At 36.5% G+C, this 25,931-nt stretch overlaps 2 protein-coding genes and 2 long non-coding RNA genes across 4 annotated transcripts; 2 read left to right on the forward strand and 2 right to left on the reverse strand.

Annotated features, from left to right (window-relative positions):
- The first annotated feature begins 1,999 nt into the window (after positions 1-1,999).
- On the forward strand, positions 2,000-7,683 carry htr3b (5-hydroxytryptamine (serotonin) receptor 3B). The gene is made up of 6 exons (XM_051876870.1): positions 2,000-2,264; positions 2,383-2,552; positions 2,770-2,927; positions 5,034-5,244; positions 5,342-5,551; positions 7,138-7,683. The coding sequence occupies exons 1-6, from the start codon at positions 2,146-2,148 to the stop codon at positions 7,401-7,403; spliced, it is 1,134 nt and encodes a 377-aa protein (XP_051732830.1). The 5' UTR covers positions 2,000-2,145; the 3' UTR covers positions 7,404-7,683.
- LOC127503278 (uncharacterized) lies at positions 2,958-19,766 on the reverse strand. The gene is made up of 4 exons (XR_007927059.1): positions 19,610-19,766; positions 17,521-17,679; positions 5,337-5,545; positions 2,958-5,181 (listed from the first exon to the last, which is right to left on the reverse strand). It is a non-coding gene; the product is annotated as an uncharacterized LOC127503278 (long non-coding RNA).
- On the forward strand, positions 11,091-20,590 carry htr3a (5-hydroxytryptamine (serotonin) receptor 3A). Its single transcript, XM_051876857.1, has 9 exons — positions 11,091-11,157; positions 11,433-11,596; positions 11,715-11,759; positions 13,060-13,169; positions 13,285-13,454; positions 13,737-13,897; positions 16,436-16,646; positions 17,475-17,705; positions 19,625-20,590. Exons 1-9 carry the CDS (start codon positions 11,091-11,093, stop codon positions 19,912-19,914), a joined length of 1,449 nt encoding a protein of 482 aa, XP_051732817.1. The 3' UTR covers positions 19,915-20,590.
- Positions 19,822-24,516, reverse strand: LOC127503280 (uncharacterized). The gene is made up of 3 exons (XR_007927060.1): positions 22,046-24,516; positions 20,099-20,126; positions 19,822-19,960 (listed from the first exon to the last, which is right to left on the reverse strand). It is a non-coding gene; the product is annotated as an uncharacterized LOC127503280 (long non-coding RNA).
- Positions 24,517-25,931: the final 1,415 nt, after the last annotated feature.

Below are 25,931 nucleotides of genomic sequence, written 5' to 3' on the forward strand. Positions count from 1 at the left end.
AATATTGTTACTTTAGTTAGGGCAAGGAAACAAAACTAACAATGATAAATATAAATTATAATATAGTTTTTGTTGGCCGCCTAAATGCTTCTTCCATATTTTTTAAACCTACATCATATCTGATATTTTCAATAAGTATATAGCTATGTGTATGGTAAAATGTTCCTCAAAATGAAATGTCTTACAATATCAAAATGACTTGTATACGGTGATAAATTTTCCACACACATCCTAATTGCTGTTGTCCCTATGTACACTGAGAAAAAAGTTTTAAAAAATCTTTAAAACTTATAACCAATAACTAATAATAAAAAGCAAGAAAAATGCTCTTTAAAGTAGAAATCTAGTCTAGCTTGCTGCTGTTTGACAGAATAGTCTATATGTGTCACTAATTTAGTGATGACTTTTAGAACGCCTGTTGAAAACATAAGAAAAACTTGCTTAAAATTTGCATCATGCTATGCTATTTGCTACACATTATTACACTATATCACACGATTTATTGTGTATTTGATTACTGTTAAAGACTTCATGATAAAGAATGCCAAAGTAGGAAAACACACTACAATGTTTGTTAAAATATGCACACATTCAGAAGAGCAGAATTACAATATCCTGAAATTATTTTTTAGACAACTTTACTGATAATAGATAATTATGATTATGTATGTTGTATGACCCATTATGTTCTAGTATACAGGGTCCATGAATTGAGCAGTCAGAGTACACATCCTATTCACTAAACCCAGATCTTCTTACCATCATAATGGAAAATCAATTTGCTAGAGTGGTGAGCAAGTTGCTGCTGTGCATTTGTTGCAGTCATGTGTGCAGCGAACATTCTGATGCTTCATGGCATTCTGCTGGAATAAAAGGCACTTTGTAATAGGGTAAAACTTTAAAAGCTGGGACAAAGACTGTGGAAAGTGATTTGAATAAGTTTGCATTTTTCTTCTTCTGAAGATCCTGGAATTGAATTGCCAGGATGAGTCCTGTCCTCTTGTTATCTTTGTTACTGACAGGTAAGTCCAGTGCTGCTTTTTGTTTTTACTGTATTAAGTATACAATTGTTCAGTTATAGTTGATTGCATTAACATTTAATATTCAAAAGATGCAATAAAACTAGAAACCTTTTAAGATTGTTTAAAAAGCCACCTAACCTTTCAGTGAACTTTTTACTTACTGTGAATTTTATGGGATGAATGTAATTGAATTCTGCTGCCAAACCATGCATACTGATAATTATAAAATAATCAAGATCAGCACTGAGTAACATTTCTATACAGTTATTCCACAGGCTGAGGCTGTCCCAGAGAAACCAAAAAGATCTGCTCTCAACCAACTCACCAGGTTACTTCTTCGCAAATACAACTGTGGAGTTCGGCCTGTCCAGAACTGGACCAAACCAACTACCATTTACATTGACCTTATAATCCAATCTGTCCTAGATGTGGTAAGTACATTATAACCTTTAGAGAAATTAAGCGTATTACTTGCTCATCGTATGATCAGTATTGTAAATAAGTCTTTCACATTAAGTTTTTTTAAATCCAATGCATAGGACTGTTTATTGTTAGAAGTTGTTAACTAAATAAATGTACTGCACAGGTGTTAAAGTCTGTTTTCCATGTCAATATAATAAAGTAATTTTGCACCTGTCTTTTCACAGGATGGACAGACTCAGAAAGTTACCACCAGCATTTGGTATCGCCAAGTTAGTATCAATTAATTTATTTAATTAGTGGTAATGATTCATAAAATACTATTCGGATTAGTCTGATGTGGATTGTTTATGGTAGCTTTTTAAACACTGTAAACTCTTGAAATCCATCCATTTGACATTAACCTGAACATTTTACTTTACTTCCAAATATTATCAATATATATTAATGTATGTTTCACAAAATCTGGGTGTCCACTTAAATGCCATGTCATACAAACAGTTATTTCTATAAAAAAAGTATGCAATGAATGACAGAGTTTCATAAAAGACATTTAATTTTATATTTCCGAGACAGGTCTGGCAAAGAAACACATACACAATAATTAGATTTTCAAAAGCATGAAATCTGAACGTTTGAGAGATCTGAATCTTTCTCATGGGACCTGCTACAATAGGTGGTAACAGTAAACCACATTACTCTAATGTTTCAGATATGGAACGATGAGTTTCTTGTTTGGGATCCTGAAGAGTTTGATGGAATCACTGAAATATCGCTGTCCTCGGATGCCATCTGGGTGCCTGATGTCATTATAAGTGAATTGTATGTACATGATAGATGAATCTCTCCTGGCCACATCACAAGCTCCTTTTGTTTTCTGGAAATGAATTTTGTCGAGTTATACTCTCATTGCATCATATGTCTTCCTCTCTCTCTCCAGCGTCGATGTTGGCAAATCCCCAGTCATCCCATATGTTTATGTCAACTGCTCAGGAACAGTAAAAAACTACAAACCCATCCAGGTGGTCTCAGCCTGTCACCTGGAGATTTATGCCTTTCCCTTTGACAAGCAGAATTGCACTCTGACCTTTCGCAGCTGGCTCCACTCAGGTAAATGACTCACTCATACACAGCTCGTGCTTTCACTCCTTTGCAAACAAGCTGGTCTCTGTATAATGAGAATTGCTGTGATTACTGAGTGTTTTTGATCAGCCCTGGTTAGAATCTCTTAAAAGGTGCCACTTTAAATAAGCGTCTCACGAACCTGCCAACATAAACACTTAATTCTGCAATAACACAATAAACTCCTGATGTGTTTCTCTGACAGTGAGTGAAGTGGATTTAGCTCTATGGAGGCCTGCTGAGGAAATCGCCAATGACACAAGAGAGTTCATGAATGATGGTGAATGGGAGCTGCTGTCTGTCCCTTCTCACTACTGGACATTGAATCTAGAGGGAAGAGACTACGCGCAGATTCAGTTTAATGTGAGGATTAATACTGGACTTATTCAATAAGTAAAAATGACATTCAATGGCAGCTTTAGATTTCAATTTTTCAATTTCAATTACAATATACATTGTTTCAAAGCAGCAGAAAATCAGAAAACGTTAATGTTTGTAATATATTAATATCTTAAAGCATTTAGCTGGGCGATGTAGTGTATATCGCTTTACATGAGTGCGACTATGCGGATACTGTAATTATACTAATAAAATGAATTAGTATAAAATTTAAATCATATAGCCAAGATATATATATATATATATATATATATATATATATATATATTTGTTTTACATGAGTGTACTGTATGTACGCACTATATATATATCCAAATTTAAAGGGTTAGTTCACCCAAAAATTCAATTTCTGTGATTAATTACTCACCCTCATGTCGTTCTACACCCGTAAGACCTTCGTTCAACTTCGGAACACAAATTAAGATATTTTTGATGAAATCCAAGAAGTTTTTTTTAACCTCCAAAGAAGGCAACGAAATTACCACATCCAAGGTCCAGAAAAGTAGCAAAAACAAAAAAATACATTTGTTAAAATAGTCAGCGTGACTACAGTGGTTCAATCTTAATGTTATGAAGTGACGAGAATACTTTAATACGAGAATACTTAAAAAAAAATGGCTTTATTCAACAAATTCTTCTCTTCCCTGTCATTCTCATACGCTATTTACATTCAGTGCTTCCAGGTTCTACGTCAGAATGTTCTAATTGTGTGTTCTGAAGATGTTTTGGTCTTACGGGTGTGGAACTACATGAGGGTGAGTAATTAATGACAGAAATTTCATTTTTGGGTGAACTAACCCTTTAAATATATTGCTGTCAGATAATATAGTTTACTTTTTGGAACGATGTAAGTATCCAAGCAGTTGAGATTTTTATGTTGCTTTACATGAGTGTACTGAATGTATGTGGGTTAAATTAGATGTAGTATTTGGAGTTTTGGATTAGACATCTCCAATCATTTTGTCTGCTTTAACCCTGGCCCTTTATTACAGTCGATTGCAAGTTCACATTCAGTCAACAACCATGGATAAAAACTAAGTCTCTGCCCGGCATTTTTTTCTTTTACAACAATCGTTTAACTCAGATGCACGTCACAGTATGGAAGAAAAGATCTGTCACTACTTCCTGCACATTGCAACTTTAAAATGATTTAATTAAAAAAAATATATATTGTTTTTAAATTTAAATTGAATTACATTTTATTTACATTTTTTTAATTTCAATATACATTTTTTAATTTCAATATACATTTTTATTTACTCATCACTGCCAAATTTGACTGGTGTTTGACAGATGTTAATTTTGGAGGCTGATGGAGAGATTAGGCACGTAACAGTCTGCCGGACACGCTAGAGTATTGACAGCAGTCTGACGTGTCACAACCCTTCTCCAACCTTTGCATGGCTGTTAGTGGAGTCACACTAATGCTATAATACTAATAGATGAGGCTTAGCAGCAGACAACACACAGCAAGGATGATGATAATGAGACTGTCTTTCTGGCATTTGATCAATGAGCGTCGTGTTCAGTGGGAGGAATGGGCCAATAGCTCAAAGCTCATGGGCAATCCACCCTGTTCCACTAAGATGCGCACACCATGGAAACAGCGGTGTTCTTTGATTACCTTTGCTCTGCGGCTCATTGCCGAAAGCCATTTAGAGATCCATATTTGTGTTTTTACTCATTGGCCAAATGGGTGGGGAACATGTTTAAGTCAGTATGAAATTGCTCTTTGTTGTACTGTGAAAGCTTAAGCAAACTTAAATAAGGAAAGTGAAATGGATGGTCCTGATCCAGATGAGGGGCAGCGAGAGGAAATAGCTCAATGGCAGTGAAGTTGGGTTCTCAGGGGGAGCTGAGGTGTGGGAAAACAATTTCACTTCTAGAATGAGAAATTGGACTGATTTAGCAAATCCAGGAAATGGGGAGAAGGCTTAAGCTTGTTATGTAATTCCCCTTCAGACACAGCCATTTTAGACTGCTTCGAGAGCACATTTTTCTGATGGCAAGTGATGAAATAAATATCACCCAGAGAGCGTTCAATCCCAGCCACTCTGTCTCTCTCTGAAGGTGCTGATCCGCAGGCGCCCCCTGCTGTACGTGGTAAGTCTGCTCATCCCGAGCATCTTCTTCATGGTGGTGGATGTCACCAGTTTCTATCTGCCTCCAAACAGTGGAACTCGCATCACTTTCAAGACCAGCATTCTCCTGGGCTTCACTGTAATCAGAGTCAATTTGATGGATGAAATCCCTGCCACAGCCATTAAAACACCCCTCATTGGTATAGTACAGCCAGAGCTCTTCCTAATTACAATGTTCCCCTATTAACAACAGCAACCTAACCTTACTGACAAGAATGTCTGCTCTTTTTACCATAGGAGTCTTCTTTGCTGTTTGCATGGCGCTGCTGGTGCTTAGTTTGTCATTGTCCATTTTTGTAGTGAAGCTTTTGCATTACAGTGAGAACGAAGTCAAGGAGATGTCCATGTCTGCTTGCTTGCTAGACAAATATGGCTCAATGGACCACAGCTTTATTGAGAGCGCTTTCACTTCGATGAAGACACTGGATGATATGGACCAGTCTGGGGGTAGGAGAGAGAATATTACCCATTTATCATGTTGTTTACAGGTTGTATACGTTAACATTAGATATTCATTTTTTACAGCATTCATTTGTTAATGTTAATAGTACTAATACTGTATTGTTAACATTAAAATAATACTGAATATACTAATACATTTCAAAATGATTCATATATTATGAACTAACAACCAAACTTTATTCATAAATTAACATTATCTAGATGAAAAAACAACAACTGTAAAGTATTGTTCATTTCATAATATCAGTATACTGTATTATCACACAGCTCCAAAGAATGCCTGATTCTGATTGGTCAATTGCAGCATTCTGGGGTCAATCCATTGATTTCAAAGGGTACTGTGAAACATTCTGCAAAAGATGCAGAATCCCCAACTTCTGTTTCTGAGAACCTCGGAAATGCAAAAAGGGTCCATACTCATCATTGTTCATAGCAATGCTGTATATTAGACTATATCAGTGCTACTTTCATGCAAAAGTATTGACACATTGCAAATTCACACACTTTTTTTTTCTGTTGAAGCAAGATAGTGTATATGGCCTCAGAGGACTTCAGTAGGCTATCAATATCACTGTAATATTGTTGCAATAATCATCTTGTTGCCTTTTTTGAAGCTTTATGATAATATACCTATACCTTATTAAGTTATATTTATTTTATTGTACCTTAACAATCACACTCATATACTATATCACATGCTTCTAAATGGCTTAAAGTGGACCTATTATGCCCCTTTTCACAAGATGTAATATAAGTCTCTGGTGTCCCCAGAATGTGTCTGAAAACATCAGCTCAAAATACCCCACAGATCATTTATTATAGCTTGTCAAATTTGCCCCTATTTGGGTGTCAGCAAAAACACACCGTTTTTGTGTGTGTCCCTTTAAATGCAAGTGAGCTGCTGCTCCTGGACGCTCCAAAAGAGGGTGGAGCGTTAACAGCTTGCGCTTCGATTGCTCAACAACAACAAAGCTGGAGAATCTCACACAGCCAAAATCATGATTGTCAGTAACGGTGTTCAGCCTTACATTGTACAAACCGGAGTCGGACACTGATTGAGAGACTCAGGAAGAAGTTACAACTTTTAGAACGCATCTGGACATTTCTGAACGCTTGGTGGATAAAGTTATGTAGTTGCTGTGGAGTTGATTCAACTCATCGACTGTGTGCCGTCATGTTAATCTTTTGTGCAAATCCAGCCTTGAATTGACCCTCATTTGTGAAGCAGTGCAGCGTAAAAATGACGGCATGGCAACAACACTCTACTACAACAACTCTTCCTCTTCTCTAAAGTAGCCCAACATGGCCTCACCCCCTTTGTTGCGTGTTCTTGAGTGCAGGGTTTATGTAAATTTTGGGGTTTGTGATGTCACCAACTCGAGAAGAAGCTTGTTGTAGTCCTTAAAAGCGATTTCTGTAAAAGAAAATATCTCTCTTTGCATTGAACTTTGAGCTTCGTAACTTTGCAGATGTTGTTTATGCTCAAACAGCAACATTACACACTAACTAAAGTTAAAAAAGTGAAATCATAATCAAGGACCCCTTTGATATTTGTGTTCTCTTTGATTCAGGCTACGAGTCTGATCTGTCTCCAGAGCCAGACCTGTTCTCCTTGACAGATGTCTCAAACAGTGACGCTCCACTGGAGAAAATCCTGCAGGAGGTGGTGTCTCTCAGACTCTACCTTCAGGAAGAGGACAGTGAGGGCAGTTCACAGTCCTACTGGGTGGAACTGTGTCTAAAAGTGGACAGGCTCCTCTTCTGCATGTATCTGGTACTTATGTTCATCTATGTTATGACTCTACTGCTGCTCTGGGGTACCTGGAGCTCTGCCTGAAAGTCTGAACGAGGTGGTAGGGGAAAAAAGAGGTGTGATGAAAAGAGAAAGACAAAAACAGATCCGGAGTGGATGGAGAAAGTTAAAAAGTGATAGATTCCACAACTGCAGTTTCAGTTTTAAAATATCAAACAATTAATTGTAATTGTTGCCTACTGTTAACATTAATTCAGATGTGCTTCTGCAGATTGACTCTGTAACAAAAATGAGACCAGTTCCTAAGGAGATTATTGTAAAACGTATGAACTTTCTTTCAGATGTAAAAATCATAATGACTAGCTGCAAGCAAGTATTCTTTATGTTGTATGTATTTGTATTGAGTAGAATAAAGGAAAACAAATCATTGTACTAATTTGTATTTGTATAATGTCTTTCTCTTCCATGCTAGCACATTTCTCTGACATTAATCTCCACTCATAAACATTGAGGTGTTTATTTATGTTAATACTTTTTATGTTAATGGTATCTATAGTTTTGAATGGAATATGTTCAAATGGAGATTCAAAAAATTAAAACTCAAATGTAGGATCTTAAGATGGTTTGATTACGTAAATGTAAACACATTTTACTATAACTGCTTTTCTAAGGTTTTTTACTGTTGCAAAACATGAACATGCTTGCAAAAATAAATAGTGCATAAATAATTTGTATTGTTGTTCTGCTAAAACTCCAAATAAATAATTTTATTTTTGTTGTATAATATAAAATCTGTGTAAAAAGACAAAAAAATAATATATATATATATATATATATATATATATATATATATATATATATATATATATACACACACACACACACACACATACATGTATATAATTTTTTGTGTTTTTACACAAATTTATAAATTTCAGACATTTTCAGACAATTTTAAACAAATATAATTTCAGACATTTTCACCATTTATGTCCTGAATGATCCAAAAAAATCATACTAATGAAAATATAATGGAAAACTGTTTAAGGAAGTAATCTAAATCCTCTTGTAATTTTCTAAATTAACTGATTTTTATTAAATTCAAACAATATTTGAGTAAATTTGACCACACACAAATGTAATTTTTAAGGGCCAGATCAGGTAGAAATACAGGTGCTGGTCATATAATTAGAATATCATCAAAAAGTTGATTTATTTCACTAATTCCATTCAAATAGTGAAACGTGTATATTATATTCATTCATTACACACAGACTGATATATTTCAAATGTTTATTTCTTTTAATTTTGATGATTATAACTGACAACTAAGGAAAATCCCAAATTCAGTATCTCAGAAAATTAGAATATTGTGAAAAGGTTCAATATTGAAGACACCTGGTGCCACACTCTAATCAGCTAATTAACTCAAAACACCTGCAAAGGCCTTTAAATGGTCTCTCAGTCTAGTTCTGTAGGCTACACAATCATGGGGAAGACTGCTGACTTGACAGTTGTCCAAAAGATGACCATTGACACCTTGCACAAGGAGGGCAAGACACAAAAGGTAATTGCAAAAGAGGCTGGCTGTTCACAGAGCTCTGTGTCCAAGCACATTAATAGAGAGGCGAAGGGAAGGAAAAGATGTGGTAGAAAAAAGTGTACAAGCAATAGGGATAACCGCACCCTGGAGAGGATTGTGAAACAAAACCCATTCAAAAATGTGGGGGAGATTCACAAAGAGTGGACTGCAGCTGGAGTCAGTGCTTCAAGAACCACTATGCACAGACGTATGCAAGACAGGGGTTTCAGCTGTCGCATTCCTTGTGTCAAGCCACTCTTGAACAACAGACAGCGTCAGAAGCGTCTCGCCTGGGCTAAAGACAAAAAGGACTGGACTGCTGCTGAGTGGTCCAAAGTTATGTTCTCTGATGAAAGTAAATTTTGCATTTCCTTTGGAAATCAGGGTCCCAGAGTCTGGAGGAAGAGAGGAGAGGCACACAATCCACATTGATTGAGGTCCAGTGTAAAGTTTCCACAGTCAGTGATGGTTTGGGGTGCCATGTCATCTGCTGGTGTTGGTCCACTGTGTTTTCTGAGGTCCAAGGTCAACGCAGCCGTACACCAGGAAGTTTTAGAGCACTTCATGCTTCCTGCTGCTGACCAACTTTATGGAGATGCAGATTTCATTTTCCAACAGGACTTGGCACCTGCACACAGTGCCAAAGCTACCAGTACCTGGTTTAAGGACCATGGTATCCCTGTTCTTAATTGGCCAGCAAACTCGCCTGACCTTAACCCCATAGAAAATCTATGGGGTATTGTGAAGAGAAAGATGCGATATGCCAGACCCAACAATGCAGAAGAGCTGAAGGCCACTATCAGAGCAACCTGGGCTCTTATATCACCTGAGCAGTGCCACAGACTGATCGACTCCATGCCGCGCCGCATTGCTGCAGTAATTCAGGCAAAAGGAGCCCCAACAAAGTATTGAGTGCTGTACATGCTCATACTTTTCATGTTCATACTTTTCAGTTGGCCAAGATTTCTAAAAATCCTTTCTTTGTATTGGTCTTAAGTAATATTCTAATTTTCTGAGATACTGAATTTGGGATTTTCCTTAGTTGTCAGTTATAATCATCAAAATTAAAAGAAATAAACATTTGAAATATATCAGTCTTTGTGTAATGAATGAATATAATATACAAGTTTCACTTTTTGAATGGAATTAGTGAAATAAATCAACTTTTTGATGATATTCTAATTATATGACCAGCACCTGTACATCCAAAAAAATACATAAAAAGAGATTAAAGAGCATTCTTTGAAATATCACACATAACATATGAGAGTGAAGAACCCCTCCCTGTACTGTAACATTATCACTTAATCAAGCTCCAGTTTCCTTACTGAAAAATAAACCACAATCATCTTCATGTCACTATCACTACAGTACATTTTCATTACAGAGCTTCTCGGAGCTGCCTGTCCAGTCAGAAAAAAAAAAAAACAATAATTCAATTCCTCATCAAAATTCTGATAATATTTTCCTGACGTAAATCTAATCACCCGCCTATTGCCGGGCTAATTAAGTCTCATCATGGCTGGACGAAGTATTAGATCACAGTTTAATGTAGTAGTCTAAGTGCTCATGGAAATTGACTTGAACTTGGTGGTGAAATATGAGCCATGAAATGTCAAAGGTAGCTGTAATTCATATACACCCTCCGCTGTTGAGTTAGTGTGAGGGGAAAAACACTAGAATTATTAGTTTAGAAAACATTTGGCATTGTTTATGCTATTTAACCTGTAATATTTAAAATATTTAACATGTAAATACACCACAGCCTCAATGCTCTTTTCTTCAGATGAGGCCTAATCAAAGATGGTGCTCACAAAATAATTGTGACTAAATAGTTATTTATAACTACCAACTGTATGATATTTATACAGTTAAGAAATAGTATACATGTATAAGAATTAGTACTCTGTCTGTTATTTTTTTCGGTTCAAGATTACACTATGCTTGCTTATATAGTTAATTCTCTGCTATCTGACTCTTGGGACAAGCTGAAGTGCTTTTGACCTGCCTTAACTGTGGGATGATGATGCAGAGAAGGGAGGGTGGACTAAGTGCTGTAATGACAGCCCAAGCGCTTCTGGAAAGCTCAGAGATAACTAATGGAGCTCAGGAAGCATCACTGGAAGGAAGCAGCACCAGGCTAGAAGCCTGCGAGAAGAACCCAAGGCAACGCCAAACAGCTCGGCACAATGAAATGTTCAGCACTCTGGACAGCTCTCTGCGTTTGCATGTATGGGGCGGTGGTGACTTGCTCAGGTATAACTTTTCTTAAACTTTTGACTTTGGTTATACGAACAGCTCGCGTTTGAGCTTTAAAACCTCTTTAAAACCATCTCAAAACGTAGTTAGCTGCTTTCTGATGCATAAAAATGCTGTCTTTGTGGGCAGTTCGGCAGGTTTTGAAACACTGTTATTATATTCCAATTAAATCAATATGATTTCGCGTGTGTATGTCTTTAAACTTTTGAATGCTGAAGCTAAAGGTGAATAAAGTAAAAGTGATGTGTGATTATTCTTTTATCTGGGTGTAGTGAAGAAGCTGGGCAATAACACTGGGCGTTTCGCCAACGCCACTCTGGTTAGATTAAATGAGTTTTTAAGTGCCGGATATAAGAAAGGAGTTCGACCAGTGCGCGACTGGAGACAGTCAACGACGGTAGCCATTGACCTAATGGTTTATGCGATTCTCAATGTGGTGAGTAGAATTCTCAATTGTCTATTAAATATGTGGGCTAAACGAATTATTTATATACTGTTTTGTAGTTGTTGTTGTTTTGCATTCATCCTTTTGTATGTATTTTTGTGCCACACAGGATGAGAAGAACCAGGTCTTGACAACATATGTGTGGTACAGACAGGTATGTTGGTGAAAAATACAAGATTCATTTGATATTAGAGAACCGACATCAAAAGTTACTGTTTCACGCCCTACAAGTCACTGTAACACTGCTACTGAATTTATAGCGCGACCAGCGATCCGATTCCTGAACGAACGACTCTTATGAGTCGGTTCTTTTTACTGAATCAACAACTTATAGCGCGAGAAGTGAACTTTACGATTAGGCTAACTCTTATGAGCAGATAATTTTCAGTGCAACAGCACGATCAGTGTAGTGCGATTCCCGACTTATACAAGCCGGTTCTTTTTTGTGTATCAACAATGTACGAAAAACCAGTGTTGACTCACAAAAACAAATGACTCTTTTCTTGTTAGTGAATCATTAACGTAATAACCAAACAGTGTCGTTTGCTTCCTGAATGAATGATTGAATGGTTCTTTATATATATATATAAAACTTCCAGCGTGACAAGTGTAGTCCGATTCCTAAACTGAGTTATTAGGCCTATTTTGTGTTTCCAAATTAAACAAGAACAGTTACTTATGTTGTACCTAATTGAGAATTATGAGCAGTGTTGGGGGAAAGTTACTTTTAAAAGTAATGCATTACTCCCTAAAAAGTAACTAATTGCATTACTTAGTTACTTTTAATGGAAAGTAATGCATCACGTTACTTTTGCGTTACTTTTTCCTCACCTGGGTTTGGCTTACTTGTGTTTTTTAATAACAAAAGTTTTATTTTTGGCTAACGTAAAGGCCCTTTCAAACAAAAAGTGAAAATTCACGCCTGTACAGTAGAGGGCGCAGCTCAAAGAAACATTTCAGCTGTGCTTCCATTCTTGGATTGCATAAGAATAGGGTGCAGAAGAAAGTTCAACACTCTTATTTTAGCAATAAAAACAAATGTAACACAAATGTGATGTTTAACTAAAGTCATTTTTGCTTATTCGCATGGTTAAACTGGATCATCAAAGGTCAGCAGCGAAGACATTGGTTAATAAAGTATATTTATGTTATTTAACATATTTAATTATTGCAGGTTTGGATAATATTTCAGATGAGTAAATGTATGTTCACATTTAGTCTAGAACAACAATACCTTTCATGTTTACATAGAGCATGTTACTTATTTTAAGTAACTTAGATATTTGTTGTAAATTTAAAAGTAATGCGTTACTTTACTAGTTACTTAGAAAAAGTAATCTGATTACGTAACTCGCATTACTTGTAATGCGTTACCCCCAACACTGATTATGAGACTTGATATTTTCTATTACAGTGTATATTTTTTTTGCTTGACATTTCTCTCACTTCAAAAGCAATGGACAGATGAGTTCCTTGCATGGGATCCTGAAGAATTTGATGAAGTCAAACAGATTTCCATTCCCACTGCCAACATCTGGGTTCCAGATATTCTCATCAATGAATTGTGAGTAAACCTGACATAATGAGATAATTGAGACATTAATGATACACTTGTTTTGAACTATTTCAGTCTGCTCTTCACAGCAGTCCTTTATAATCACTCTCTTTGTTCTCTGCAGTGTGGATGTAGGAAAGTCTCCAGACATTCCTTACGTCTATGTAGGTCATAATGGGCTTGTTCGCAACTATAAGCCTATCCAGGTGGTGACTGCCTGCTCCCTCAACATTTACAACTTTCCTTATGATGTCCAAAAATGTAGCCTGACTTTCCAGAGCTGGCTGCACACAAGTAAGTAAACATGTTTCAGTACAATCATTTGGGAAAGCTCGAGAGAGACCATTTAGACTCAACACTGACAAAATGTACCTTCTACACACAGAAAGAATCCAAGTCTAAAACGATTTTGAAAGATGTGATCGTCAATCATTTAAGTAATTTTTTTCCAAAACACCATATTTACAGAAGAAATAAGAATGCTCTGCAGAAATGATTCAAGCACAATAAAAAGAAACAACATGCCTTTTCCTGAAAGCCGAATGAACTGACCTTTAACCTTATCTCATCCCAAAGCTAAAGACATCAACATCACTCTAATGAGAACCCCCGAGGAAGTAATGAACGACAAGAGTGTGTTCATGAACCAGGGAGAATGGGAGCTGCTTCACGTCCTCTCCACATACAAAGAGTTCAGCATAGATAATGATGATTACTATGCTGAAATGAAGTTTCATGTGAGTAACATAATAATACCAAATTAAGCCACGGCACACATTAGCATTTGCATTTGAAAAATGGGTAACACTTTAGAATACTGTTCCATCATTAATGAATAACTACACAGGAACAAATGAGTAAGGCAATATTAACATTCTAGAAACTACTATTAACTAACAAGAAACTCTGACTAACTAATTAGTAAGTAATAGCGCTCAGTTAAATGAGGTAGTTCACTATTAGCTAATCATAAACTACTATTTTTTTCATACGTCCCAGAGAACTAATTATCAGTACTATATACAGGTTCATAATTAATGTGAACAATGCATAATGTATAATTAATTAAAAAAGTGAAGATCATGATAACTCAAGTATTACCAAATCCTTCAGAAGGATTATCTAATTATTTGGAACAGTACTCCTCCCTAGTAATGACTGAAGTCATTGTAAACTTTTGAGGTTTTTGCAGGGATACATAAAAGCTTTTTGCAGTAAGGACAGACAGAAGTTCTACGGACTACATTAAACAAAACTGCATTCTTTGTATTATTGTTTAGAGGAGAGCAGGGAGTGTTGTAACAGAGTGAGATTTAATACCATCTGTTTAACCAATTAAAAAATGAGCTACAGATGAATACGTATCAGCATATAAATATAGCAACATTTGCGAAAAAAACATTTACATTTTAAAGTTACATTTAAAAGTAATGCGTTACAATTACAGACTGTAAAAAAAGATGGACAACATGTCTGCGCTTCCTTCCACTGTAGAAAAATTAAGCCAAAATATCCCCATAACTGTCATTGGTAATAAAGTCGTTCAGACAGTCTGACCAGTAGTGATCCTGAGGTGGAGCCGCTGCATCAAGGTCCCGCCCAAACTCCCGCAAACTCAATCACAAGCACAGCTGTCAATAATGATATTACACTTCATTTTTATATTAGTTTTTTTTTATAAAACCAAAACTTATTGGGAAAACGTGTGATGAGATGTATGATGAGAACTACCTAAAATGTCAGAATACATCTTTAGAAAAAAAAATAAAAATGTTTGAAATACAATTGGATTTTTTTAGTTTGGCTCATGTCCTATTCGAGTACATGGAGAGGGTGGGGTTTAAGACCTATACTGCAGCCAGCCACCAGGGGGTGATCGAAATGCTTTGGCTTCATTTTTCAGGACTTGGTTTGGCTTCATCTTTCTGTGGCACATTTGGTTATAATACTGTGTTACTCCCTAAAAAAGTAACTAATTGTGTTAGTTAGTTTTTATGGAAAGTAATGCATTACATTACTTTTGTGTTACCTTTTCTCACCTGGGTGGGGCTTGCTTGTTTGTTTTTAATAACAAAAAAGTTTTACATTTTGGCAAATATAAAGGCCCTTTCACACCAAGGTGAAATAAATAAGCCTAAAGCTGAAATGAAATGCAAATTCAAGCCTGTGCATTAGAGGGCGCAGCTCAAACAAACCTTTCAGATGTGCTGCCATTTTGGATTGCAGAAGAATAGGACGCAGAAGAACAAACTTCAACACTCATACTTGAGCAATGGTTGAATTAGTCCATCAAAGGTCAGCAGCAAAGACATAAAAATAAAATGAGATTAAATACATAAAGTATATTTGTATTATTTAACTTATTTAAATATTGCCGGTTTGTGTAATATTCTGAGTTTGCATTTCAACGTTTTCATTCATTTTGGGGAATACACAGCACACACAACGCACTCACTTCCGATTTCTCTCAACATGGAGACAAGTAAGGCGTCAGTCTATAAATAAAAAAGCTTGTGTTACTTATTTGAAAAAGTAACTAAGATATTTTGTTGTAATTTTAAAAGTAATGTGTTACTTTACTAGTTACATGAAAAAAGTAATCCGATTACATAACTCACAATGTGTTACCCCCAACACTAAATTAACAAATTGGAGTAAATGTACTCTACTGTTCAAAAGTCTGGCGTCAGTAAGGTTTGTAAGATATTAATACTATAATAATAACTCTGCAAGGATGCATCAAAACTAAATGCATTTATAATGTTACAATCCATTTTTATTTCTATTGAACTTTCTATTCATCAAAGAATCCTGAAAAAAAGTGTCTCAATCTTTCCACAAAAATATTAAGCAGCAAAACTCTTTTCAACATTGATAATAATAAGAAATGTTTCTTGAGCACCAAATCAGCATATTAGAATGATTTCTGAAGGATCATTCAGTTTTGCCATCACAGGAATAAACTAAATTTTAAAATAGAAAACAGTAATCTTAAATTGTAATAACATTTCACAATAATACATTTTGACTGTATTTTTGATAAAAAAAAAAAATGCAGCCTTGGTGAGTTTAAAAGACTTCTTTCAAAAACATAAAAAAAAAAATCGAACAACCCCAAACTTTTGAATGGTAGTGTACCACTAAATGCACATGCTCCAAATGTCAGGTCACATTTCTTTTGGAAAGTAGTTAGTGCCAAAGTGAAAGAAAAACAAAGTGAGAAAGATGAACACATTATTGCCACAAGGAAAGATGTCTCTTTCTTTAATCACCAGGTTGTGATCCGACGCAGACCTCTGTTCTACACAGTCAACCTCCTGTTGCCCAGTGTATTCCTGATGGTGATGGACATTGTTGGATTCTACCTGCCCCCAGACAGCGGAGAGAGAGTATCCTTCAAGATCACTCTGCTCTTGGGCTATTCTGTCTTTCTCATCATCGTCTCAGACACTCTGCCAGCGACTGCCATAGGGACCCCTCTCATTGGTAATGAGGTCTTTCTGTTTCATAGAACATGACCTGATGCATTTCAAAAAGATCACTCAATCATTCATTCTTTATTCCCTGTTTCCTTAATTATGTGTGAGAGGTGACATCTTGAATTAAGTCTACTGCATCTAGACCTTATTTAATGTTCTTAGTTAAATTTTTTTGTGGTATGATACAGTACAGTTCTCACTCAGCTAGCCGGTCTTGTGATATTGCTCCTGTGCAGATAGAAAACAAGAGATTTCTTGAGTGTTTCAACTGAAGTCAATCCGCACGTCCATTGATTTTCAGTATGGAACTGCAGCTTTTGCGGAAATACACTGATTAATTTCAGAGATAAGGAAAGCAGCCTACAACACTACAGAGGTTTCAAGTTCAAATGCAATTGCAAAACTAGTGCTTTCAAACACATCAAAGCCCACACATCAGAGCATACAATTTGTGAAATTGATCATGTGACTATATATTGTATACATGGTCAGCATTCACTTCTATCTATCATCAGGCTATACACAAACTTGAGGAGTTCATGCAGCTCGAGTGATATACTTAACATTCAAGAAATATTTCACAATATTACCCTTTTGACTGTATGTTTGTTCAAATAAATGCCTAAGAGACTACTTTCAAAAACAAAAAAAATCTTACCAACCCCAAACTTTTGAATAGTAGTGTATAATAAGTACATTTTTAATTCTTAAAGTCTTTCATCACAAATAACGGCACGTTGAACACTGCAAGGATATGAGACATGCTGTGTTTCTGCCCATTAATAGTATGAGCATTGCATGTAAGTGTCTGTTATGTGTGTGTGTTTGAGTGTAGGTGTGTACTTTGTGGTATGCATGGCGCTGCTGGTCATCAGTCTTACCGAGTCTGTTTTGATCGTGAGGCTGGTGCACAAGCAGGATCTTCAGTCTCGTGTGCCACAGTGGGTCAAACACCTGGTGCTGGAGAAGGCCACAGTCCTGCTCTGCATTCGCAACAAGAAGGTCTGCTCGCTCGTCTCGCAGGGATCTGACCTGCCGCTCTACAAAGAGAACAACATGAACACAGGTAACTGACCCTTCGCTAAGCCCCTCCTGACCAGTCCTACTTTGTTTCCACTCACTAAATAAGGGTTTACCAAGTAGGGTTTGTGATGGAACTGCAGGGGCAGTGTTGATAATTTTTTCAATGCAAAGTAGCTAAAGCCTGCTCAAAAAGTAGCTAAATGTCCCTAGATGATATAATGCTGCAACTGTCAGCACTTTACATCTGTTTTCTATGCTCACATACTGTATTTTAATATAAAAATCGCGATAAAGCCTTGTGTGATTATCGAAATCAAATGTAGTGATTTAATTAAATAAATTAATATAAAGTCTGTTGCGCTTGCGAGTTTCAGAGTGAAAAGCACTGTGTTAGATGCCTGCAGTTTATTATATTTTTTTAAATTATAAAGGACAACTTATAAAAAAAAAATTACTGTTGTAAATTAAATTATAATTTATTATTGTAATTTATTGTAATATACAACAATAATATATTTATATCTTAATTTTTTAATTTTTAAAACAATATAATAATAATAATAATAATAATAAACTGTTCAGTCCTATATGTAAATAATTTTAAAATAAAAACAATCAAAATAAAACACTTTAAATATAAAATATTTTATTGTTTACTTTTATTTCATGTGACCATTAACCAACATCAGAGAACCATAAACGCATGAATGTGTCATTAAATTATTAAAATAGTAACCTAAAATCTCAGGGTGTTCTTCAGGTAAATATTTTACGTCTAAGGGATTCAGCTGACAAAGTTTGGGAACTCCTTCACTAAATGTCCAGGCAAGGATTTGCTGTTTTCATAATGCAAGTCCAGTGTTTGCGCAATTGTTTTAAGCGTATTTTTACAGAAATTATTCAACAAATAATCATCCCTATAGGACGTTCTGTAAAGGCCTATTCACACTGCACTGACAGAAGCAGACCAACTCCGACAGTCACCAGATTACACCACATCACTTTTTAGACATTATAATTCTAATTCATCAAGTTTAATCGGTGAAAACAAGCTTCGACAGACGCCACCAGACTCCGACAGGGGTAAAACACTGATCCGACAAAACCCGATGGAGTGTCTGTTGCCGTCTGTCAGTGCAGTGTGAATTGGTCTTAAAGCTTGTCTGTGTGCAACAGATTAGCAAAGGTGCTCTAGGTCAGTGGTTCTCAACCAGATGGCCGGTGTGGTGTGAAATCAAGTCCCCCCAGGAATCGTGTCTCCTTTAGGACCCCAGAGTGATCCCATTGGTTCAACGGACTTTAAATGGCTAGTATTTTAGCGCCTGATTACAATTCCTGCAAAATCACGTTATGATTTATAATGATATAATTATAATTATATAATAATTTAAAATGCGTTATAATGACTGTTAATGTCTTTTAAATTACATGGTTCATATGCTAGTACTGTATATAACTGAAGCTATAGGTTGTGAAATCAAGCATTTCTTGTTCTTACTGTTTTTTAGTTAGCTTATGTACTAACATAGTATACATCTAGGCCTACCCTATTAGCCTGCTAGCTAGCCTATATTATATTAGGTATGTTTTTTGCTTATAAATAGGTTATAATTAGTCAAGACATCGCAATAACAACTTTTGATCAGGCATTACCGCCTGGGTCCTAAAGGAGACTCGATTTCGGGGGGGACTCAATTTCTCATGACATCGGGGACCACTTGGGGAGCTCAACAAACTTCCAAGGGGGCCTCAAGTTGACTTAAAATTATTTAAAATAGGACAACATGTCCTTATGCCAAGCTCTAAAGTATTTTATTGGGTAGAACTTAAGAGTGTGGGGGGTTCAAATATTGTTGCAGACTATGTGTGGGCCTTGAAGTCAAAAAGTTGAGATCCACTGCTCTAGGTGGTCTGTTTTTTGCAGATTAAACAAGCTCTGAAACTCACCTCTGATTTTTTAAGCGGTTCACTGCAACCATCACAGCTGCGAGGGATCTAGAGACTCCGGGAGAAACCTGGGCTTGGGGCTGTCCACGCGGGACACCGGGCCTCCCGTCATGGAAGGCATCCTACGTGAGATCACCACCATCCGTCAGTTCATGGAGAAGAAGGACGAGAGCAGGGAGATTGCGAAGGAGTGGCTGCAGGTGGGGTACGTGTTGGACGTCCTGCTGTTTCGCGTCTACCTGCTCACCGTGTTGGCCTACGGCATTACTTTAGGCACACTGTGGTCCGTCTGGCAGAACGTCTGACCGCAGACGTGTATCACAGAGGGAAGGCGCCAATTCTGTCTCACTGCTTAAAGTAAACGCAGTGTTTGACGTAGTTTAAGTGCTGGTAATGTGATTGTTATTTCACAAGAGAATAACTTGAGCACCATAGAGGAGAAATGTGCTTTCAAATCAAGAGTTATTACTTGTAGACTGCTGTTCTTACCAGATGAAAGCTCTTCAAACTGCTGTCTCTGAAAAAAAGCATACAGAATACATGTATGATTGTTATATCTGCTAATATTCAGTACAACAGAACAATTGCAAGTGTGATATTCCTTTCATACAACAGTAAAACATAAAGAAGTTAAAAGTGAACAACTCACATTTTAGATACATTATGAGAAGCTATTTTGGTTATTTTTTTCTCCGCCAATGGAGAAATAGTTCCAAAAGAAGCCAAAGAAAGAAGCAGCAAAGCTTTAAAATATATATGAAATGCATAAATAACTCACTGTTGAACAGTATATCAAAACTTTTAGCGGTGTATTGTCTTTTTTTAGTATTTCAAAACTATGAAAAAATATCTTTCTGCATTAGATTAATCGCACTGAGGTCAAACATACACTACCATTCAAAGTTTGGGGTCAGATTTGTTTTAAAATCAAATAAATACTTTTATTCAACACAGATGCATTAAAGGGATAGTTCACCCAAAAATTTAAAATTATTCCATGATTTACTCACCCTCAAGCCATAGGTGTATATGACTATCTTCTTTCAGACAAACACAATCAGAGATGTATTTAAAAAACCCTTAGTCCTCCAAGGTTTATAATGGTTGTGAATGGTACCCCAAATTCTGAAGACAAAAAAATGCATCCATCCATAAAAAAATGAATCCATACGACTCCAGGGGTTAATAAAGGCCTTCTGAAGCGAATCGATGCGTTTGTGTAAGACAAGTATCCTTATTTAAAACTTTATAAAGTAAAATAACGAGCTTCCAGCGTGACAGCCATACGCATTCGACGTACGTCCAAAAAGCGTTTACTTCCGTGACGTAGTACACGATGCCATGACGTTCTACACTACGGCATGATGTATAACGCATAGTACGTCACGTCATTGTGTACTTTGTGCTATTTTACTTTATATAAAAAAGTAAAATAGTGTACTTTATAGGATACTTGTCTTACACAAACGCATCGATTTGCTTCAGAAGGCATTTATTAACTCCCTGGAGTCGTATGGATTCATTTTTTTAAGGACAGATGCATTTTTTGTCTTCAGAATTTGGGGTACCATTCACAACCATTATAAACCTTGAAGGACTAAGGATATTTTTTTAAATATATCTCCGATTGTGTTTGTTTTGAAAGAAGATAGTCTTATACACCTAGGATGGCTTGAGGGTGAGTAAATCATGGAATAATTTTCATTTTTGAATGAACTATCCCTTTAAATGAATCAGAAGTGACGGTTGAGAAATTTTTTCTATTTCAAATAAATTTACCAAAGAATCCTTAGAAAAATGTATCACTGTTTCTTCAAAAATATTAAGCAGCACAACTTATAACATTGATTATAATAAGAAATGCAGCAAATCAGCATATTAGAATGATTTCTAAAGGATCATGTGACACCGAAGACTGGAGTAATGATGCTGAAAATTCAGCTTTTCCGTCACAAGCAATAAATGGCATTTTAAAACTATTTTAAGTTGTAACAATATTTCACAATATTACTGTTTTAATGTAGTTTTGATCAAATAAAGCATAAGGGACTTCTTTAAAAAGCATAAAAAATCGTACTGAAACTTCTGAACGGTAGTGTATGCTAGTCCATGCTTAATTCAGCTCTATTTGTAAATGTTGTAACCCAAATAATTTTGGTTTTATCTTGTCATGAAAACAACAATCTATTATTTACAGCAGATTTCAATATCCTTCATTCCTTTTCACTTCTGTTTTCCTGATAAAATCTGTAGTACTGTGAAAAAAAAATGCTATCCTGTTATTGAAATGAAAACATCCTGTAAAGTGTCTGTATTGTATGTCTTGAGAAGATGTTTGACCGTTTCTGTATTGTGTTCCCTCTCTTCCAGCCCAAGGGCGGTTGAGTATTAGTCGTTGCCTGTGACACTAAATGTACTAATTGTAAAGATTTTCACCTCACTGGGAATGCACTCAGCAGGCCTGGGGTGATTGGATAAATGCCATCGACACCCTACATAATTAAAGAAGAAAAAAATCAGTTAGACAGTAAATGGGAGCATTGATCCCAATACAATCAATGTGGCTACATCTCTCCATCCTGCTTTCTGCTCACCACAGTCCTGAATTTACAGAGGATTTGGGAATTTTATGAAGAACAAGAGTTTGAAGTGTGTCTTAGTAAATGCCAGTCTTGATGTAAATTAAATAAATATGTCAGTATGATTAATATGATCATAATTACCTTTCAACAATAACACAACCATACACCCTTGATGTTTACACTCAACTTTGACCAGCAGAGGGCTTCTAAGGCCATGTAATGCATTTAAGGCTGATGTTAGGGACATCATTACACATACATTACATAGTTTCACTGGTATCTGTAATATTAATACAGTCTGCATTTGAAGTGCACACAAAAGGATTCCAGTGCCGGACGGATTTCATTATCAACCAAGAACGGAATGTTGGCAGGGTGAAGTTGGCAGTGTAATTCCTGAAAGCCATACACAGTCATAACAAATGGCTTCAAGTGGCATTTGTAGGCTGTTACTTGTTTTTCAAATTCATCTGCTGGAGGTCGTTCACTGGGCCCGCTTGCACCCGCAGGCACGGCTTAGCTGGGAACACAACTGAAGGGATTTGGGAAGACCACGTCCACCATTCAGTCCTTTGCTGTCTAAACTTCCCTTGTCCATTAGATCATATCTGGGTCAAAGAGCAACCAAAGATAGGACGCCCTGCTCGTCGCACAAAAGCTATTCAAGCAGAGAAGGTCACATGACCTTTACCGAAAAGTGGCGGTCTTGGGTGCCAGCAGCACCCGCCTCGCCCTTAACGAAGCTTAACTTCCAAAAGCCTTGCAAAGCGAACAGACAATCTGAACCCTGCTGTCTTTCTCAGACGATCATTAAAAAAAATCTGTTTCATCTTAAGAGATAGACCTAATTAAAAGTCTCATTAGCTCAGCACACTGAGGTAGCATTGTGTGCTATATATAAGGCACATGATTTCCAAAGATAGTTAGAAGGTGAAAAGGGATAGCAGCTTTTAAATAGACACTCTTAATGTGCGATTACATTTAACATTGTTTGGCAAATTTTCACAGGCGAAATCCACATGAATTTTTCGATTTCGCAAAAAGATCAAGTTTTTCACGGATTTGCCACATTTATCAACAGAAAGCTGCTTGTTTTGAAAGTAACCTCTGTGTGAACTGTGCTTCGTGCATCGCTGCGCTATTGACAATCAGTGTTGGGTAGTAACTGATTACATGTAATCTGGATTATGTAATCAGATTCCAAAAATTAAGTACTTGTAATTAGATTACATTACATTTTAAAATACTACTTTTTTTAGTGTTTAATTTTGATTTTTTTTTATTATTATTTTGTTTAATTTTGCATTTTTATGATTTAATTAGTTAATAGCTGTTCATTAAATGTACAATATGTAAGATTTTTAAGTAAAATATCAAAAACCACTAGGCCAGTGTTATATATATTTTGTTCAGTTGAGTACTTACAATATCACAAATGTTTCCAACTATTTGTAAATCGTGAGAAAATCGTGATTTTAACCTAGGATATGGGACGTGTCCGGGAGTCGCCTGTCAATGGCGTCATATCCACGTTACCCTCGGTTTCCGGTTTTATTTTGTAGAAACCATGGAAACACCAAAGACTCTTTAATATATTACATGTTTTATTAGACAAGGGAACAACTGTTTTAATACATTTAGGCTGCATTTACACTGCAAGTCTTAATGCACAGATCCAATCTTTTGACCATATCCGATTTTTTGGCCCCTGTGTTTACATTCACTTTAGATGCGACTGGTATCCGATATCTGTGTTTACATTAATTCCCGCCCAAAATGATTGTCATTGATAGCTTTACATGCACATGGTAGACCCTCGCGTTTTGAATGGCCGTGCTATTAAAATTATTTATATATTTCACGTCGGGTGGCCATGATTACCTGCCAGAGTGGATAAGTAAACAGCTGTCAGTGTCATAGATGTTTTGCAGCGTGAATTCTGACTGAACGAATATAGACTGGAAAATAGTAATTTGCGTTTGTTATTTTATCTACAATCGTTAAATGTAGAATCCTGAAGGGAAATAAAGTAGCAGGTAATATTACATTTATTTGAATTAATGATAACGAAAGAGAGCGAGCAAAGGAGAAAGCGCACACGAGAGAGAGAGAGAGTAGCCTACCCAAAATAACACACACACACACACACACACACACACACGGCGGTCTCTTTTAAATTAACCGGGCAGAGGTTGAGATTCAGCTGCTGAATGTGTGTGTATGTGTGTGTGTGTGTGTGCGAGCGCGGGCGCAATTTCCTTCAAAGAAAAAATAGATAGACAAAAAGTTTCCACCTCAATAATACAGCTGTGAATTTTAGTGTGAGTGCATACATGCACGTCTGCTTCATAGTACAACATTAAGGCTACCTTTTAGTAGGCCTAAGCAAATGTGTCGCCCTCGCCTTGTGGTGGCTTGGAATTCCAGTGGGAATCGGATATGCGTGTTTAGACGTAGGTCGCATGTCCAGAGATCGGATATGTATCTGGCTGCGTTTACACTGGCACAAAAAATCCGATCTTTTGCTCACATCTGACACAGATCGGAATTAGTTGCACACGTGTAAACACAAAAATCCACACGAGATCCGATTTTTTCGCATCCGATCTGAGCCACTTCCAAATGTGGTTTTAAATCCGATACAGATCCGATCTCTGGACATGCGACCTACGTCTAAACACACATATCCGATTCCCATTGGAATTCCGAGCCACCACAAGGCGAGGGCGACACATTTGCTCACTAAAAGGTAGCTTCAATGTTGTATTATGAAGCAGACGTGCTTGTATGTTTTTATGTATAAAAATTCGCAGCTTTTTTTTTTAACAGCAATTCGCAGCAATTTTAAACTTTGCCCGGTTAATTTAAAAGAGACCGCCGCGTTGTTGTTTTTCTTATAAGCCAAAAGCTTCAGTGTAGCTATCTCTCTCTCTCGCGCGTGCGCGCTCTCTCTCTCCTTAGCTCGCTCGAAAAAAAAATTGAATTTTAAAACTAATAACTGTAAATAAAATATCAAACGCAAATTACCTTTTTTTCCCGGTCTGTATCCGTTCAGTCAGATTTTGCGCTGCAATTCATCCATGACACTGACAGCTGTTAACTTATCCATTCTGACACGTAATCATGGCCACTTGACATGAAATATATAAATCTATAAATCTGTGCATTAAGACTTGCAGTGTAAATGCAGCCGAAGTGGCTCAGATCAGATGCGAAAAAATCGGATCTCGTGTGGATTTTTGTGTTTACACGTGTACAACAAATTCCGATCTGTGTCATTTGTGAGGCGAGCAAAAGATCAGATTTTTTGTGCCAGTGTAAACGCAGCCTTATAGACAGAAAACAAATTATTGTTAGCTCAAGACGTTTAGTCTTATTGTTTGAATCTAGTTTTCTTGATTTTGCGAGAGTACCATGCTTTTACCATGCCTCAGAGAAAAACACTATTTTGTCAAGTAGCTAAGTATTTCTCCATCATACAGTACGTTTTGAAATGAATTTCATGGCATTTATTAACACAAGCCACCCCACATTTATTAATATGATATTCTAATATATCGATCTATCTTACTGCAGTATGCAACAGCAGCCGCCGAGCGAACGCTCAGAGTAACGTTATAACATCATTTTCAACAGTCAAATGTATATATATATATATGATATACAGCGCTGTGTTGCGCCGGCGACTGCGGCATAATAAAACTTCAGCTCTCGAGACGTGTGTTATCGAAGTTTTTTCC

This window comes from Ctenopharyngodon idella, chromosome 21, assembly GCF_019924925.1.
Source record: "Ctenopharyngodon idella isolate HZGC_01 chromosome 21, HZGC01, whole genome shotgun sequence".
In the NCBI taxonomy this organism is placed as follows: domain Eukaryota; kingdom Metazoa; phylum Chordata; class Actinopteri; order Cypriniformes; family Xenocyprididae; genus Ctenopharyngodon; species Ctenopharyngodon idella.

Coding starts and splice junctions, on each gene's coding strand:
- htr3b (XM_051876870.1), top strand. CDS start 2,146: ATGTTTCAGATATGGAACGATGAGTTTCTTGTTTGGGATCCTGAAGAG. Junction 2,265..2,382: donor GATGTCATTATAAGTGAATT/GTATGTACATGA, acceptor CTCTCTCTCCAG/CGTCGATGTTGGCAAATCCC. Junction 5,552..7,137: donor TGATATGGACCAGTCTGGGG/GTAGGAGAGAGA, acceptor TCTTTGATTCAG/GCTACGAGTCTGATCTGTCT.
- htr3a (XM_051876857.1), top strand. CDS start 11,091: ATGAAATGTTCAGCACTCTGGACAGCTCTCTGCGTTTGCATGTATGGG. Junction 11,760..13,059: donor CATATGTGTGGTACAGACAG/GTATGTTGGTGA, acceptor TCACTTCAAAAG/CAATGGACAGATGAGTTCCT. Junction 16,647..17,474: donor CATAGGGACCCCTCTCATTG/GTAATGAGGTCT, acceptor GTTTGAGTGTAG/GTGTGTACTTTGTGGTATGC.